At 45.6% G+C, this 15616-nt stretch overlaps 1 protein-coding gene across 1 annotated transcript in view; it reads right to left on the bottom strand.

The window, feature by feature from the left end:
- LOC140198098 (E3 ubiquitin-protein ligase TRIM39-like) overlaps window positions 1-14422 on the bottom strand; it is a 29564-nt gene extending 15142 nt beyond the window's left edge. Inside the window, exons 1-4 of the mRNA XM_072258998.1 lie at window positions 13414-14422; window positions 9347-9442; window positions 6383-6613; window positions 2032-2054 (exon numbers count right to left, since the gene is read on the bottom strand). Coding sequence (XP_072115099.1) covers window positions 2032-2054; window positions 6383-6613; window positions 9347-9442; window positions 13414-13830 — 767 coding nt within the window. The 5' untranslated portion in view covers window positions 13831-14422. The remainder of the gene's footprint in view (window positions 1-2031; window positions 2055-6382; window positions 6614-9346; window positions 9443-13413) is intronic.
- Window positions 14423-15616: the final 1194 nt, after the last annotated feature.

Raw genomic sequence — 15616 nt, 5'->3', positions numbered from 1 at the left:
ACCCTCGGTGAGATAGGGAGTGGTCTATCCCAACATGTGAAGACAAATTCTGGCAGATTGAGTGGACGAGACCAATGGAAGGTCCAATGGTCAAGAAGGAGGTCTCTGCAAGTGTCGTGGAACATGTAGAGTACGACATGACACTGAAGACGTCCTGGTCATCTACTGCGCCTAGTCCCATCTCCAGCCGTCTCGACTCTGTCTTGCCACTGGATCCAGATGGGAATTGGGAAGAGAGAGTGAAACTGACGCTGCGCAACTCTCCCTCACTTAAATCCAAATCACGCACTAGTCTTGACACCATTATAATGGGGTCGAAGTCCTCATCGACGTCGACGATGGATGAACGCACATCACCGCCTGGTACAGGAACCGCACTAACTTTGATCGCTGGGCACTGCAGAGAGTGGTACAGACAGCCCAGCGCATCTGTGGACATGAACTTCCCTCCACTGAGGACATTTACAACAGCAGGTGTGTAAGGAAGGCCTGGAAGATGACTGGGGACACCAGTCACCCCAACCATAAACTGTTTCAGTTGCTTCCATCTAGCAAACAGTACCGCAGCATAAAAGTCAGGACCGACAGGCTATGGGACAGCTTCTTTCTACAAGCCATTAGACTTCTAAATTCACATGTCTGTACATTGCAACAGTCATAACATAAAGATTTTTACTGCCTCACATTGTGGGATGGATGTAAGATTTAAATAAAATTCAAATTCAAATTCAAATTCAATTCTATGCCAGTTCTGCCAATTGAACTATGGCAGGAGAAAACAGAACATCAGGAAAAGTGGATCAGCTGTCAGAGGCTCTGTACTCATTGAATCACACCCTCGCTCCCTCTCTCTCTCTCTTTCGTTGGTGGGGGAAAGTTTGTTGCCAATTCTCAAGTCAGAGAACTTGGAAAAAAGTGATGTTACAGACTTTATGGTCGCAAATCAGTGAATTATTTTTAAATGGAGACATAACGTAAAAGATTTTTACTCCTCATGCATATGAAGAATGTAAGTAATAAAGTCAATTCAGTTCAATTCAAATTCAATTCTGTTTTCCTTCTCACTACGAAAGGGGACATTACTCTGTCCCATTATTGGGGGAAGAGAGAGAGAAAGCTTGTGGCATGTCGAATTATTGGGTGAACAATTAGTTTTTGTTGTACTGCAGATCATGGTCTTTCTTTGTGTAAGGGAGTTCTCTGCATACTAACTGCTAAGGCTGATGAAATGGTTTCTCGGTAAGTGTTATAATAAAATGGTTTCTCTGTAATGCTAACTATGAGGTAATGGGTTTCTGTAGCTGCTATGTTTGGGTTATAACCATGGATAGAGGGAATCTATGGTAAAGCCCTACTCGACATCGGGTCACAGTTCATGTTACTGTACCGTTTGTTCTACAACAAATATTGGAAGCATTTCCCTTGACCCCATTCAATGCACTGAAGATTTGGGGTATCAGTGCTGGTGATTACCTGTACAATGGTTATTTGTCAGAGAGATTGGAGTTTTTGGAGGTTGATGTGGAAGTATCTGAAGTCCTTGAGACGTTGGTGCTGGATTGTCCAGATCCGGTTGAGACGAGCTGAGTGAGCCTGAGGCTTACATTTGCTATTGCTTGCTTGGTGGGTGGAGGGTGCTGATGCTTTTTTTTGCAAAAGTGGGTGGGGGTGGGGAGGGTCATTGCTTTGCTGCTGCTTGTTTGTGAGGGCGAGTGGGGGAAATTGTTTGTGAGGGCAAGTGGGGGGAACTGGCTTTCTAATGTTTTTGCAACCATTCACTCTTTGGGGTGCTCTTCTGTTTTCATGGACGTCTGTGAAGAACAAGAATTTCAGGATGCATATAGCATACATTTCTCTGATATTAAATGGAACTACTGAACTATTGAAACTAATTTGTTGTTCCTGTCGGTGCACTGCAAGAAGTTTGGCTTGGTTTAAGTCACAAGCAATGATTAAGTAATACTTAATCAACAATCATGATTTTCTTTGAACTGGTTCATAAAGAGAACGAATAGGGAATAGATTACATACCTTTCAAGTACCAATTTTATGTCCTAGATGTAGAGAGTAAAGAAGGTTAGAGTACAAGCTAACAATCATTTCAAGAATCATACATAATCATCTCAATAGTGTCAACAGCAGCTCAGTGGGCTGAGTTTATTTACTTTATTTTTTTATTTAGAAATTCACCTCGGAACAGGTCATTCCAGCTCAAAGAGCCATACTGCCCAAACCTGGGAGGGAGGCCGCTGGCGAGACACAGTGACGCTTCAGTGGCAACAAACAAAACTACTAACTACTCCAGCAACACACATCAAAGTTGCTGGTGAATGCAGCAGGCCAGGCAGCATCTCTAGGAAGAGGTACAGTTGACATTTCGGGCCGAGACCCTTCGTCAGGACTAACTGAAGGGAGAGCTAGTAAGAGATTTGAAAGTGGGGGGGGGGAGGGGGAGATCCAAAATGATAGGAGAAGACAGGAGGGGGAGGGATGGAGCCAAGAGCTGGACAGGTGATCGGCAAAAGGGATATGAGAGAATCATGGGATGGGAGGCCCAGGGAGAAGGAAAAGGGGGAGGGGGGAAACCCAAAGGATGGGCAAGGGGTATAGTCAGAGGGACAGAGGGAGAAAAAGGAGAGAGAGAAAGAATGTGTGTCTATAAATAAATAATGGATGGGGTACGAGGGGGAGGTGGGGCATTGGCAGAAGTTGGAGAAGTCGATGTTCATGCCATCAGGTTGGAGGCTACCCAGACGGAATATAAGGTGTTGTTCCTCCAACCAGTCTACTCCATCAATCACACTACAATCAATGAACTACAATGATTGCAAACAACAGCCTGTAATTTCCCTTTGGGAGCTGTGCTCTTGAGCTGTCTGTACGACCTGGCATTTGTGTGGTGTTCTGGAGGATTGGATGAACTGGAGCCTCGAGAGTACGGCCACAGCATCCGTTGCTGCAGCGGACTTGGGACCGGATCAAAGCGGCGGGGCCTGGGCCTGAAAGCGGAAAACAAACCGATGTTTGGCTGATTTAAGTGCTGGGCCAGATTGGGGCCAGAGGCAAGGGACAGCCCGTGTTTAGCTCACTAGTCCACAAGGTTTACTCATCTTTCTGCTAAACTAACTCTGTGGCTATTGCCTGCTTTCGGGTTACTTGTTTACTTTATGTTGTTTGCACAATTTGTTCTTCTTTTCTCACATTGGGTGTTTGACAGTGTGTGGGTTTTGTGTATAATGGGTTCTTTGTTATCTTGCTGCCTGTATGAAGATGAATCTCAAGGTTGTACAACAGTATACACACTTAGATAATAAATTTACTATGAATTTTGAACTTGAAACCACCTGTCTAATCCTAGCCTACTCACAGGACAATTTACAGTGACAAGTTAACCTACTAACTTCTATGTCTCAGGAACACCCAGAGGAAACCCATACATTCACAGGGAGAAATAGCAAACTCCTTACAGACAGCAATGGAATTGAACTCCAAACTCCGGAACACCCCCAGCTGTAACAACATTGTGCTACTTGCTACACTGCCGTGAACCTACACTGATACATCCACTGACACCTAAATAGGCATTGCAATAAATAAAGGTCAGCTCCACAGGTTCTCCTATCCCAGTCAACATTATTAGTGACTACACACCTCACATCGGTAACATCTGTGCCTCATTTCAACCAGATTATTACACTATAAGTCCATAGGAGATAGGAGCAGATTTGGCTATTCAGTCATCAAATCTGCTCCACTGATGAATTTTCCCCCTCAACCTCACTGTCCTGCCTTTTCCCCGTAACCTTTCACATTCTCACAAATCAAGAACCAATCAACCTCCACCTTTAATGCACCAAAGGCCTGGCCTCCACAGCCACCTCTGACAATGAATTCCACAGATTCATCACCCTCCGATGAAAGAAAGTCCTCCTCATCTCCATTCCAAATGGATGTCCCTCTATTCTGAGGCAGTGCACTCTGGTCCTAGACTCCCCCACTATCAGAAATTCCTCTCCTCATCCACTCTATCAAGGCTGTTCAACATTCAACAGGTTTCAAGGACATCCTCCCTCATTTCTTATAAATTCCAGTGAGTACAGGCCCAGAGCTATCAAATGTTGCTCATATGATAACAATTTCATTCCAGGAATCATTCTCGTGAACTTCCTTTGAACCCTCTTCAATGTCAGCACAACTTTTCTTAGATAAAGGGACTAAATCTGCCACAGTAGTCCAAGTGAGGCCTCACCAATGCCTTATAAATGTTCAGCATTGCATCCTTGCTTTTATATTCCCGTACTCTCAAAATGAATGCTAACATTGTATTTGCCTTCCTCACCACCAATGCAACCTGCAAGTTAACCTTAAGGGAATCTTGCACAATGGCTCCCAAGTCCCTTTGTACCTTGGATTATGGAATTTTCTGTGCTTTTGTTCCTTCTATCAAAGTGCAACACCATGTACTTCCCAACACTGTTCTCCATCTACCACTTCTTTGCCCGGTCTCCTAAACCGTCTAAGTCATTCTGCAGCATCCCTGCTTTCTCAACACTTCGCATCTCCACCTGTCTTCATATCATCCTGCAAGCTTGGCCACAAAGCCATCAATTCCATCGTTGACATACAACAGAAAAAGAATCGGTCCCAAAGCAAACCCCTGTGGAACACCATTAGTCACCGGCAGCCATTCGGAAAAGGCTCCCTTTATTCCCACTCTTTGCCTCCTGCCAACACTGTTTCCTGTAATACCATTGGTCCTTACCTTGTTAAACAGCCTCATGTGTGGCACCTTGTCAAAGGCTTTCAGAAACTCCAAGTACACAGTGTACACCGATTCTCTTTTGTCTGTCCTGCTTGTTATTTAAATACTAAATCCTATCATTGAAGACCCTGCAGTAATTATGTCATTCTAGCCCAAACTCAAGTCCTATTATCTTCGATCTTGTAAGAGCATGTTATAAGTAAATATTATTCTCTATTATACCCAAAGACTATTGTTTAATGTCTTAGATTTAATATGTTAGTGTAAACCTATTCTACGTGGGTGTTACCTGACAATATCTAAACATTACTGCATGTTACTCTTTATGTTATCATACTGAGTGTAGATCATAGTAAATCTTTTAGGATACTACCTTTGACCATGTGCAGAATTACCTTCGAAGATTATACCAGGTCTTACCTGAACCATACATAAACTCATCTAACTTATTTTTCAGCTCCTTCCTGAGACAATGTAAACAAAATGAGGCCATTTGACCCGTTCAGTGCATGCTGGCTTTCAGATCAGCTTCATCAGTCCCAATGCTGCATGTTTTCCTGTAATCTGTTCTTTTTCACCCCCCAACCCCGTTCCTCCCCGATTCTCCTCCCCTCCCATCTCCAGGAGGTTATTTACCGATGAACCTACCAGGTTTGAGCAATAGGAGGAAGCAGGAACACCCAGGGAAAACCATGGAATTTGGTCCCAGTAATTCATGAGTAAGCCTCGGTCTGTGATGTTCAGCTCAGCCACATTCCTTCCCCTTCTCCGGGTGTATGTGAATAGTAACATAACACCCTGGCCTATGGCCCCTTTTCCACCACAATGCGCTTAGTCTCTGCTCACTCTCTCGCACACTGTAATTCCATCTACCTGGCCTTTATATGAATCAGATGTGCTTTGCCCTCCAATTACAACAGGGCCATAAAAAGAGATACATTGTGAAACAGACCCTTCAGCCCATTGTGTCCATGCCAACCATCAAGCAGCCATTTACCCTACATAATCCATTTTAATCTCCGCAATGTTCATATCGACTCCTCCACGCCCTCACCTCCCCCATCATGGACGCTACCCCTCAGCCACACATCGGAGCAATTTACAGTGGCCAATTAACCCACTGTCTTTGGAATTTTGGAGGATACAAGAGCACCAGTGGGAAACCCACATAGTCACATGTATGAACATGCGAACTCCACATACAGACAGCGCCAGAGGCTGGGATTGAATCAGGGTCTCTGGGGCTATGAGGCAATGGTTTTACCCGCTGTGCCATTGTGCATCAGAAGGTGGAAAGATGCCAAGGATTGAATATGGAACCTCATTTGTACAAGGCAGCTATTTCTCATTGAAGCTACCTGGATCTTGTCTGTTCATGACCCTGATTCAAGTCAGTTGCATTTGGTGTTCCTGTCTCAGAAGTCCCACTCTACATTGGGAGCACCTTCAGTCCGTCAGCAACATGATGTGATAGTTGTTACACTTAGACCCCCGTAGTCACCTTATTTTCCAGTGAATACCAGTGATGGGATGGCAGTGAAGCCAGTGATACCTGGGTCACTGCCTGGTCAAGCATCCTGTGATTGCAACTGTACTTGGAAAGCCAAGATTGCTCCCTACCTTCAGCAGTTCTGCTTCCTGAAGGGTCATCCTCCTCTGAATTTCCGAAATTCGCTGGTTCATCAGCGCGTTTTCCACTGACACTGCCTTCAGGTTCTCCTCCAGCTGCTGCAAGACACCATCTTCCCTCTGCTTAATCTTCCCCATCACCAGCTTCTCCTCCTCACGCAGAAACTGCCTGAGCTTGGCAAATTCCGACTCAATGTTCTTCCGCATGTTGTCGGCTTGTTTCTATGAAAACAGAGCTGCACTTGTCAGTGGCTCCAACCCTCCCTTCACTTACAACCAAATCTCTGTCCGCCCCATGCTTGTGGCTCCTGTATTCAGGTTTTGGGTGATAGGCCTCTCTCACTTTTGGATTTCCATGTTTGACCACTGAGATACTTTCTCCCACCTCTACCCCATCTCACCAGTACAACTTGTTCTATTTTATCAGAATTGCAATGTTCCCTACCAAGTGCCAGCCATTATTTGGTGTGCTGACCTCCAGATGGAGACAGAGACATAGAACACAGACGAGGACTGCCAGAGGACTCTCACTTAAAGACCCCTTCTCTACATATTCCTCATCTCCCCCTGCTCCTCAGTGGTTGTTTGTTCAGTTGAAGGGGCTAATTACCTGGTTAAATTAGTGACCTTTGCCAGATTTGGACCCTGGCCAGAAATAACCTCACTGCTGAGTGAAATTTCAAGTGGAAAAGGATGCAACCGTGGTTGACAAGAGAAGTCAAAGCCAAAGTTAAAGCAAAAGAGAGGGCATACAAGGAAGCAAAAATTAGTGGGAAGAGAGAGGATTGGGAAGTTTTCAAAACCTTACGAAAGGAAACCAAGAAGGTCATTAAGAGAGAAAAGATTAACTATGAAAGGAAGCTAGCAAATAATATCGAAGAGGATACTAAAAGCTTTTTCAAGTATATAAAGAGTAAAAGACAGGTGAGAGCAGATATAGGACCGATAGAAAATGATGCTGGAGAAATTGTAATGGGAGACGAGGAGATGGCAGAGGAACTGAACAAGTATTTTGCATCAGTCTTCACTGAGGAAGACAGCAGTATACTGAACACTCAAGGATGGCAGGGAAGAGAAGTGTGCGCAGTCACAATTATGACAGAGAAAGTACTCAGGAGGCTGAATAGGCTAAAGTTAGATAAATCTCCTGGACCAGATGGAATGCACCCTCGTGTTCTGAAGGAGGTAGCTGTGGAGATTGCGAAGGCATTAGCGATGATCTTTCAAAAGTCGATAGATTCTGGCATGGTTCCGGAGGACTGGAAGATTGCAAATGTCACTCCGCTATTTAAGAAGGGGGCAAGGAAGCAAAAAGGAAATTATAGACCTGTTAGCTTGACATCCGTGGTTGGGAAGTTGTTGGAGTCGATTGTCAAGGATGAGGTTACAGAGTACCTGGAGGCATATGACAAGATATGCAGAACTCAGCATGGATTCTTTAAAGGAAAATCCTGCCTGGCAAACCTATTACAATTTTTTGAGGAAATTACCAGTAGGCTAGACAAGGGAGATGCAGTGGATGTTGTATATTTGGTTTTTCAGAAGGCCTTTGACAAGATGCCACACATGAGGCTACTCAACAAGATAAGAGCCCATGGAATTATGGGAAAGTTACATACGTGGATAGAGCGTTGGCTGATTGGCAGGAAACAGAGAGTGGGAATAAAGGGATCCTATTCTAGTTGGCCGCCGGTTACCAGTGGTGTTCCGCAGGGATCAGTGTTGGGGCCGCTTCTTTTTACATTGTACATCAACGATTTAGATTATGGAATAGATGGCTTTGTGGCTAAGTTTGCTGATGATACGAAGATAGGTGGAGGGGCCGGTAGTGTTGAGGAAACGGAGAGTCTGCAGAGAGACTTGGATAGATTGGAAGAATGGGCAGAGAAGTGGCAAATGAAGTACAATGTTGGAAAGTGTATGGTCATGCACTTTGGCAGAAAAAATAAACGGGCAGACTATTATTTAAATGGGGAAAGAATTCAAAGTTCTGAGATGCAACGGGACTTGGGAGTCCTCATACAGGATACCCTTAAAGTTAACCTCCAGGTTGAGTCAGTAGTGAAGAAGGCGAATGCAATGTTGACATTCATTTCTAGAGGAATAGAGTATAGGAGCAGGGATGTGATGTTGAGGCTCTATAAGGCGCTGGTGAGACCTCACTTGGAGTACTGTGGGCAGTTTTGGTCTCCTTATCTAAGAAAGGATGTGCTGACGTTGGAGAGGGTACAGAGAAGATTCACTACAATGATTCCAGGAATGAGAAGATTAACATATGAGGAACATTTGTCCGCTCTCGGGCTGTATTCCTTGGAGTTTAGAAGAATGAGGGGAGACCTCATAGAAACATTTCAAAAGTTAAAAGGCATGGACAGAGTGGATGTGGCAAAGTTGTTTCCCATGATGGGGGAGTCTAGTACAAGAGGGCATGACTTAAGGATTGAAGGGCGCCCTTTCAGAACAGAAATGTGAAGAAATTTTTTTAGTCAGAGGGTGGTGAATCTATGGAATTTGTTGCCACGGGCAGCAGTGGAGGCCAAGTCATTGGGTGTATTTAAGGCAGAGATTGATAGGTATCTGAGTAGCCAGGGCATCAAAGGTTATGGTGAGAAGGCAGGGGAGTGGGACGAAATAGGAGAAAATGGATCAGCTCATGATAAAATGGTGGAGCAGACTTGATGGGCCAAATGGCCTACTTCTGCTCGTTTGTCTTATGGTCTTATGGTCTAAATCAGGGTAAAATGGGCTGTGGCCTTCCTTCATGTGATCTGAGGGCCTGATTATCTAACATCCCTCTAAATCATTCGATCCTTTCTGGGAGTTCCTGTTTTCAGTACTGTTCTTCTTGCATGTTAAAACATTTTCCCACCAATTCTCTGTCTGAATCAGGATGTGTTCATAACCGAGGATGTGTCTGACCAGTTGTGTGTGACCATGGCAGAGTTTGAACCTCACCTTCAGCTCCGCGATGTTGCTCTGTTGACTGACTTGACAGTTGGATATTTCATCCACTTGCTTATTCAGAAATTCCAAGGCAGTCTGCAGTTTTCCCTGAAAGTATAGCAGGATGGTTAATTGTCACGTCTTCCTTTTTATGGAATGGTATGGAACAATAAGATGGTAAGTGGATGGCCAGAAAACTTTTTCCCAGAGTGGAAATGACTAATACAAGAGAGCATAATTTTAAAGTGATTGGAGGAAAGTATGGGGGGATATCAGAGGTAAGTTGTTTTAAAAAGAGTGTGGTGGATGCATTGAATGCTCTGCCAGGGATGGTGGTAGAGGTGGAAACATTCAGGAGATTTTGGAAACTCTTAGATGGTCACCTGAATGATAGAAGAATGAAGGGCTATGTAGAAGGGAGGGCTGACTGGCGGTGTAGTAGTATCGGCACTGGAGTTGAAGGTGGATGGTCCTGAGTTCAAATCCAGCCAGATCCCAACCTGGGCAACAGCAGCATCTGCTCAGACGAAAGGCCTAGCAATGTACTTCCATACCTTGCCATGAAAAGCCTATGGACAACCGCACTATCCACAGGGTCACCATGAGTCAATGCCAACCCGATGGCACTCAACAATAACACAAAAACATGGCCACACTTGGAGTATTGTCAACACTTTTGGGCCCCATATCTCAGAAAAGATGTGTTGGCATTGGAGAGAGTTGAGTCCAGAGGAGGTTCATAAGGATAATTCCAGGAATTAAGGGGTTAACATATGAGGAGTTTGGCAGCTTTGAGTCTGTACTTATTGGAATTTGGAAGAATTTTTCGGTGAAACCTACCATATGTTGAAAGGACTAGATAGGGTGGATGTGGTCATGATGTTTTCTATGGTGGGGATATCCAGAACTAGAGGGCACAGCCACAAAATTGAGGGGTAACCCTTTAGAACTGAGGTAAGGAGGATTTTTTTAGCCAGTGTGTAGTGAATCTGTGGAATGCACTAGCACAGACTGTGACAGACGCCAAGTCCGTGTGTATATTTAAGGCGGAAGTTGATCACTCTCTCATCAGTCAGGGCATCAAAGCATGGGGCGAGAAGGCAAGTATATGAGGTTGCGTGGGATCCAGGATGATGGGACAGCGGAGTAGACTCAATGGGCTGAATGGCCTAATTCTGCCCCTGTGTCTTATGGTCTTATGTATGAGGGCAGTGTTAGACTGATGTTCCAATAGGTCGGCACAACATTGTGGGCCAATGGGATTGCACTATGCTGTAATGTTCTATTCTGTGTTAGGTGACACCAAACATTACAACTGATATTGTTGCACAGGGAATGGGGGTAAATCCATCATGGGCAGTCCCAAGCCCCACTGCAAAAGGAGAGTTGAGCATGGGACTAGCAACCCCATTCCATGAAAACCCAGTGCTACAGACACATCAACAGAAGCTCCAGGACATAGAAGATGGGCTACACCCAGGATCAATTTGAAAGACTGGCCCAGGATAGGGTACTGGTGTGCACCGATGCCCCAGTAGGTGTGATGGGCTGCAGAAAAGGGAGAAGATGGAAGAGGCTGGGATGGAAGAGGGGAGATCAGTTCTCTGTCCAGTGAGCCTAAGTTCACTGGCTGCTCTGTTCCTGCCCTGCTGACTCACAGATTTTGCTACAAGTAGCACTCACTAAGAGCACCTGAGGCACCACATCTACTGTGATGAAGGGCATTGAGAAGTTGGTCATGGCTGGAATCAATTCCTGACTAAGCAAAGACCTGGAATTTGTCTATCATCACTATCAGTAGATCTACAGCAGATATAATCTCACTCCACTTGGCCTTAGATCACATGGACAATAATAATGCCTATGTCAGGCTGGTGTTTATTGATTACAGCTCAGCATTCAAAATCATCATACCCACAGTTCTAATCAACAAGTTCAAAAAGTTCCAAAAGTACCTTGCTTTCCCTCGACTTCCTCACTGGAAGACCACAATCTGTGTGATCAGAAATAACATCTCCACCTCACTGACTATCAGCTCTGGTGCACATCAAGGATGAGTGCTTAGTCCACTGCTCAATGTTCTCTACACAATGGCTGTGTGACTTGGCACAGCTCAGACGTCATCTCTAAATTTGCTGATGACGCAACTATTGTTGGCAGAATTTGAGATGGTGATGCGAGGTGTACGGGGTGGGATAGATCAGCTGGTTGAGTGATGTCACAACAACAACCTTGCATTCAACGGCAGAAAGACCAACGAATAGTTTGTGGACATCAGGAAGGGGAAGTTAAGGAAACACACACCGGTCCTCATCAAAGGATCACCAGTGGAAAGGGCGAGTAGTGTCAAGTTTCAATTTCCTGGGTGCCCAACATCTCTGAAGACCAATCTTGGGCCCAACATATTGATGCAATTAAAAAGAAGGCATGGCAGCGGCTCTATTTCAGGAGACTTGGTATGTCACCAAAGACACTCGCAAATTTCAATAGATGTACCGTGGAGAGCATTCTAATGTTTGCATCAGCGTCTCGTATGGAGAGAAGGCAAACATACCTTTGTTGGTTCTTCAAGTGGCTTATGTGCCACACTTTTCTGCCCTGGAACAAAGTGCTTACAGAGGATCCAATGCTTTCTAATGTAATGAGATTCTTTAGCACGGCTGTCCGATATACATGTAAACACAATGCACACAAAGTTATGTGCGTAATAGCCTTTCTAAAACCTGTGCGGCCTTGCCTAAGCATGCGTGGGCAAGAAAGAAAACTTCTCAGCTTACATTATGGGCAACATTTTAATTGAATTGAATTGAATTATAAAGTGAAATAACAAAATATAGGCGATTGTTAAAAAATGGTGTGTGTTAGGGAAACTTCATGCTGACGTACATGATCAGCAGTCCAAAGTCCATAAGATACACCCAGAAGTATTCAGGCAGCAAAGTCTTTGTCGTCCAGTGTTAGTTAATTTAATTTTTCATACATACCTCGTATTATAATGTATGGATTATAATGTATAGATTTTTAAATTGTTACGTATTGCAATGTACTGCTGCCGCCACAAAAATACAATGAACTTCACGCATATGCCAGTGATAATAAACCTGATTCTGATTCTGAGTAGAGTCATACAGCACAGAAACAGGCCCTTCGTCCCATGGCGACCTGCTGTATTCCCATTTGTATTAGTGCTGAATCCTCCGATTCTTTCCTATCCCGGTGTGCAAAGTGGGACAGAAAGATATCTCCAATGATAACACCCAGAATACTTGTTTCTGCGTTTCTAGACTAGGGATAATTCTATGGTAGTCTTCAAAACATTAGCATGAGCTCTTCAATGGAAGGGGAAGGGGGATATGCGGGGTGACAGAGTGACTTGCATCTGCTCGGGTACGTGCACATCAGCATTAGGAGCTGAAAGCTCCAGACAGATAGAAGTACAATCGCGTAACGGGCGTTGACGCCTCGTAAACTCCGGCCTGGGACTCTCAGGGAGGACTGCGCGTGCCATTGAACCAGGGATCTCTTGGGCTAGATCTGAGATGGATCCGAGGAATTACCCCAAGTACCCCAGGACAGATCACTGTCCCTTGGTCGACGTCACGAACCGACTACCTGGCAACTGTCATGCTGCCTATGTCAGTTTCCTGACGGCGCCCTCTCCAACACCACAATTGCGACTGCGCTTAGTATAAAGTATTAAGGGCGGCACGGAGCGTGGAATCGAGTTAAAATCCGAATATTTTCAGAGCATGTAATTGTGAGCTGTCAGAGCAATGGAAAGCACTGCGGCGCAGTGGGTAGTGATGCTGCCTCAAAGCTTCAGCGAGCAGGTTCGGTCCCGACCACCGGCGCTACCTGAGTGTGGAGTTCTGCACCGTCGCCCTGTTACACCCGTGCGGGTTATCCCCAGGAGCTTCGGTTATCTCCCCAAAGACCCGCAGATCGCTGTGTTAAATGGCCGCTATAATATCTCGGTAAATTGGATAATAGTGTGTCTAAGGTCTACCGCTCTACTTCCAAAGCCACCCGGAGCTTCCGACCGATGTTAATGGGGAAAACAGTGCGCCCCGTATACTTGCCCTGTAGACTTCGGTCACGTCCTTCAGGGGGCTGATCTTGTGGTCCTTGTGCTCTTGGGAAACGGCGCAAACCACGCAGACAGCCAATTTGTCGCTCTCGCAGAAGAGCTTGAGTTTCTCGTCGTGCTGGGAGCAGCGGATGTCTTCGCTCTCCCTGGGCTTCGCGGTCAGCTTGCGGACGCTCTCCACCATGCTCGCCGCGAAGCGGTTGAGCCTGGTGTTTGGCTGGGTAAACTGCTGCCGGCATTTGGGGCAGGTGATATTATCTTTCTGTTTCTCCCAGTAATCAAGGATGCATTGTTTGCAGAAGTTGTGGCCACAGTCTATCATCACCGGCTCCGTGTAAAATTCGAGACAGATTGAGCAGATCGCTTCGTTTATAATATTTTCCAGTTCTTTCTCCGAAGTCATATCCATCCTTTCGCCTTCCGTGCCCAATCGATAACTTAGGGTTACAAGAGCTTCCACTATCAGGCAAACCTGACTTGCCTATCCCAGACGGCGCGTCGGTCAGCTTCTCCTCTTCGGCTTTGCTTACAAAAATTGTCCCCAGTCCAATATCTTGGTCATGACCAGAGCACGAACTCGCGCTGTCATCAGCCAGTCTCGTGTGACGTCTCCTGGAGCCCCGCTACAGTCCCCATCCGTGGCCAACAGAGGGCGCTTCGCCGCCGGAAGTGAAATCCCAAGCAGTTCTATTGCACTTGAAGTCGCTGAGTTAGCACCTTAAGGTTCTGCTTTACTCAGACAATAACCCCTTCCTCGCTGTCCATTCAAAAGAGCAAATGTATGAAGATTTCAGTATTTTATGTGAACTTCCTCCACGTCCTGGTCAGCCACATAGACACCATGACCAAGAAGGTGCATCAACACCTCTATTTCCTTAGAATGCTAACGGAATTGAGCATGTCTCCACTGACTCCCACCTCATAGAAATTATCCTAGCCGAATGCATCGGGGTTTGGTATGGCAACTGATCTGTCCAAGACAGCAGAAAATAGCAGGGAGTCTCAGTCTATCACGGAAACCAGCCTCCCCACGTGTGCCTTGACTGCATTTCCGCCGCCTCGGTAAAGCAGCCAACATGATCAAAGATCCACCCATATCCTCTGTCCCCTCCCTTTCCAATGAGCAAAAAGCTGAAAACACACAGCACCGGGCTCAAAAGCAACTTCTATCCCACTGGTATAAGGCTTTTAACTCCTGTATGCTGAAAATGAACGCTTGACCTCGCAAACTATGTCGTCACGGCCGTTGTAACTTTTTGTCTACCAGCATTGCATTTACTTTGTAATTGTAACACTTAATTCTGAGTTCTGTTCTTGTTTTACCTCAAAGTTGGGTGGCGGGGTGGAGGTACGTCTCTATCAAAGGAGTTGTAAGGCGCTTCTTCCCTCTGCTGACCTGCATGTCACCCTTGAGCAAGTTGTAACACCCGCTTAGCACCACCCTACCACCCCATCAAGATCACGCGAAGCCACGGGAGCAGCTGGTGGATGGCCGTATGAGCTGCCGGTGCATATCACAAGACTTGGTTATGCCACCTTCGACGCCAGGCAGATAATCTCTGAAGCCTATTGATAATGGCTGGGGTCACTCGTCTTGTAAAGACACTGCCCAGAAGAAGGCAAAGGGAAATCACTTCTGTAGAAAAAAAATTGTCAAGAACAATTATGGTCATGGGAAGAACATGATCTCCACGTCGTACGATGCGGCATATAACGAACGCACGAGCGTACCTCGAAATAGGAACGTCCGGACGGCACGTACATCTATGATTCACTGTTTCCCAGTTTAAGTGACAATAATAATCAATAATTGTAATCTATCACACATTTCTCCAATAGCCTAAATTGTGAAGGTCCTCCATTGGTCGGAACGACCATGAATACTGCGTCCTAGCGTCTGCAAGACATCAGGCCAGGGCAGAATGATATGGAGGGCAACCTGTTGCCCATGCAGCTGGCTCCCCCTCTCCACACAACTGGTGAATCTAAAGGAACTGCAAGGACCGATTCAGTCTGGCACCAGCGGCGTCGCAGGAGTTCCCAGTCACCGTTAAACTCAACCTTAGGCAGGAGTTCCCAGTCACCGTTAAACTCAACCTTAGGAACTCCAGTTCCGGATTTTCCCTCTGGATTTACTCCCGAAGCCTTCACCACGAGCGGTTATAGCTGCCAGCAACGAAGTTCCGAAATCAGTT

The sequence above is a fragment of the Mobula birostris genome, chromosome 5 (genome assembly GCF_030028105.1).
Source record: "Mobula birostris isolate sMobBir1 chromosome 5, sMobBir1.hap1, whole genome shotgun sequence".
Taxonomy (NCBI): Eukaryota; Metazoa; Chordata; class Chondrichthyes; order Myliobatiformes; family Myliobatidae; genus Mobula; species Mobula birostris.
This window is presented reverse-complemented; position numbering and strand designations above follow the sequence as displayed.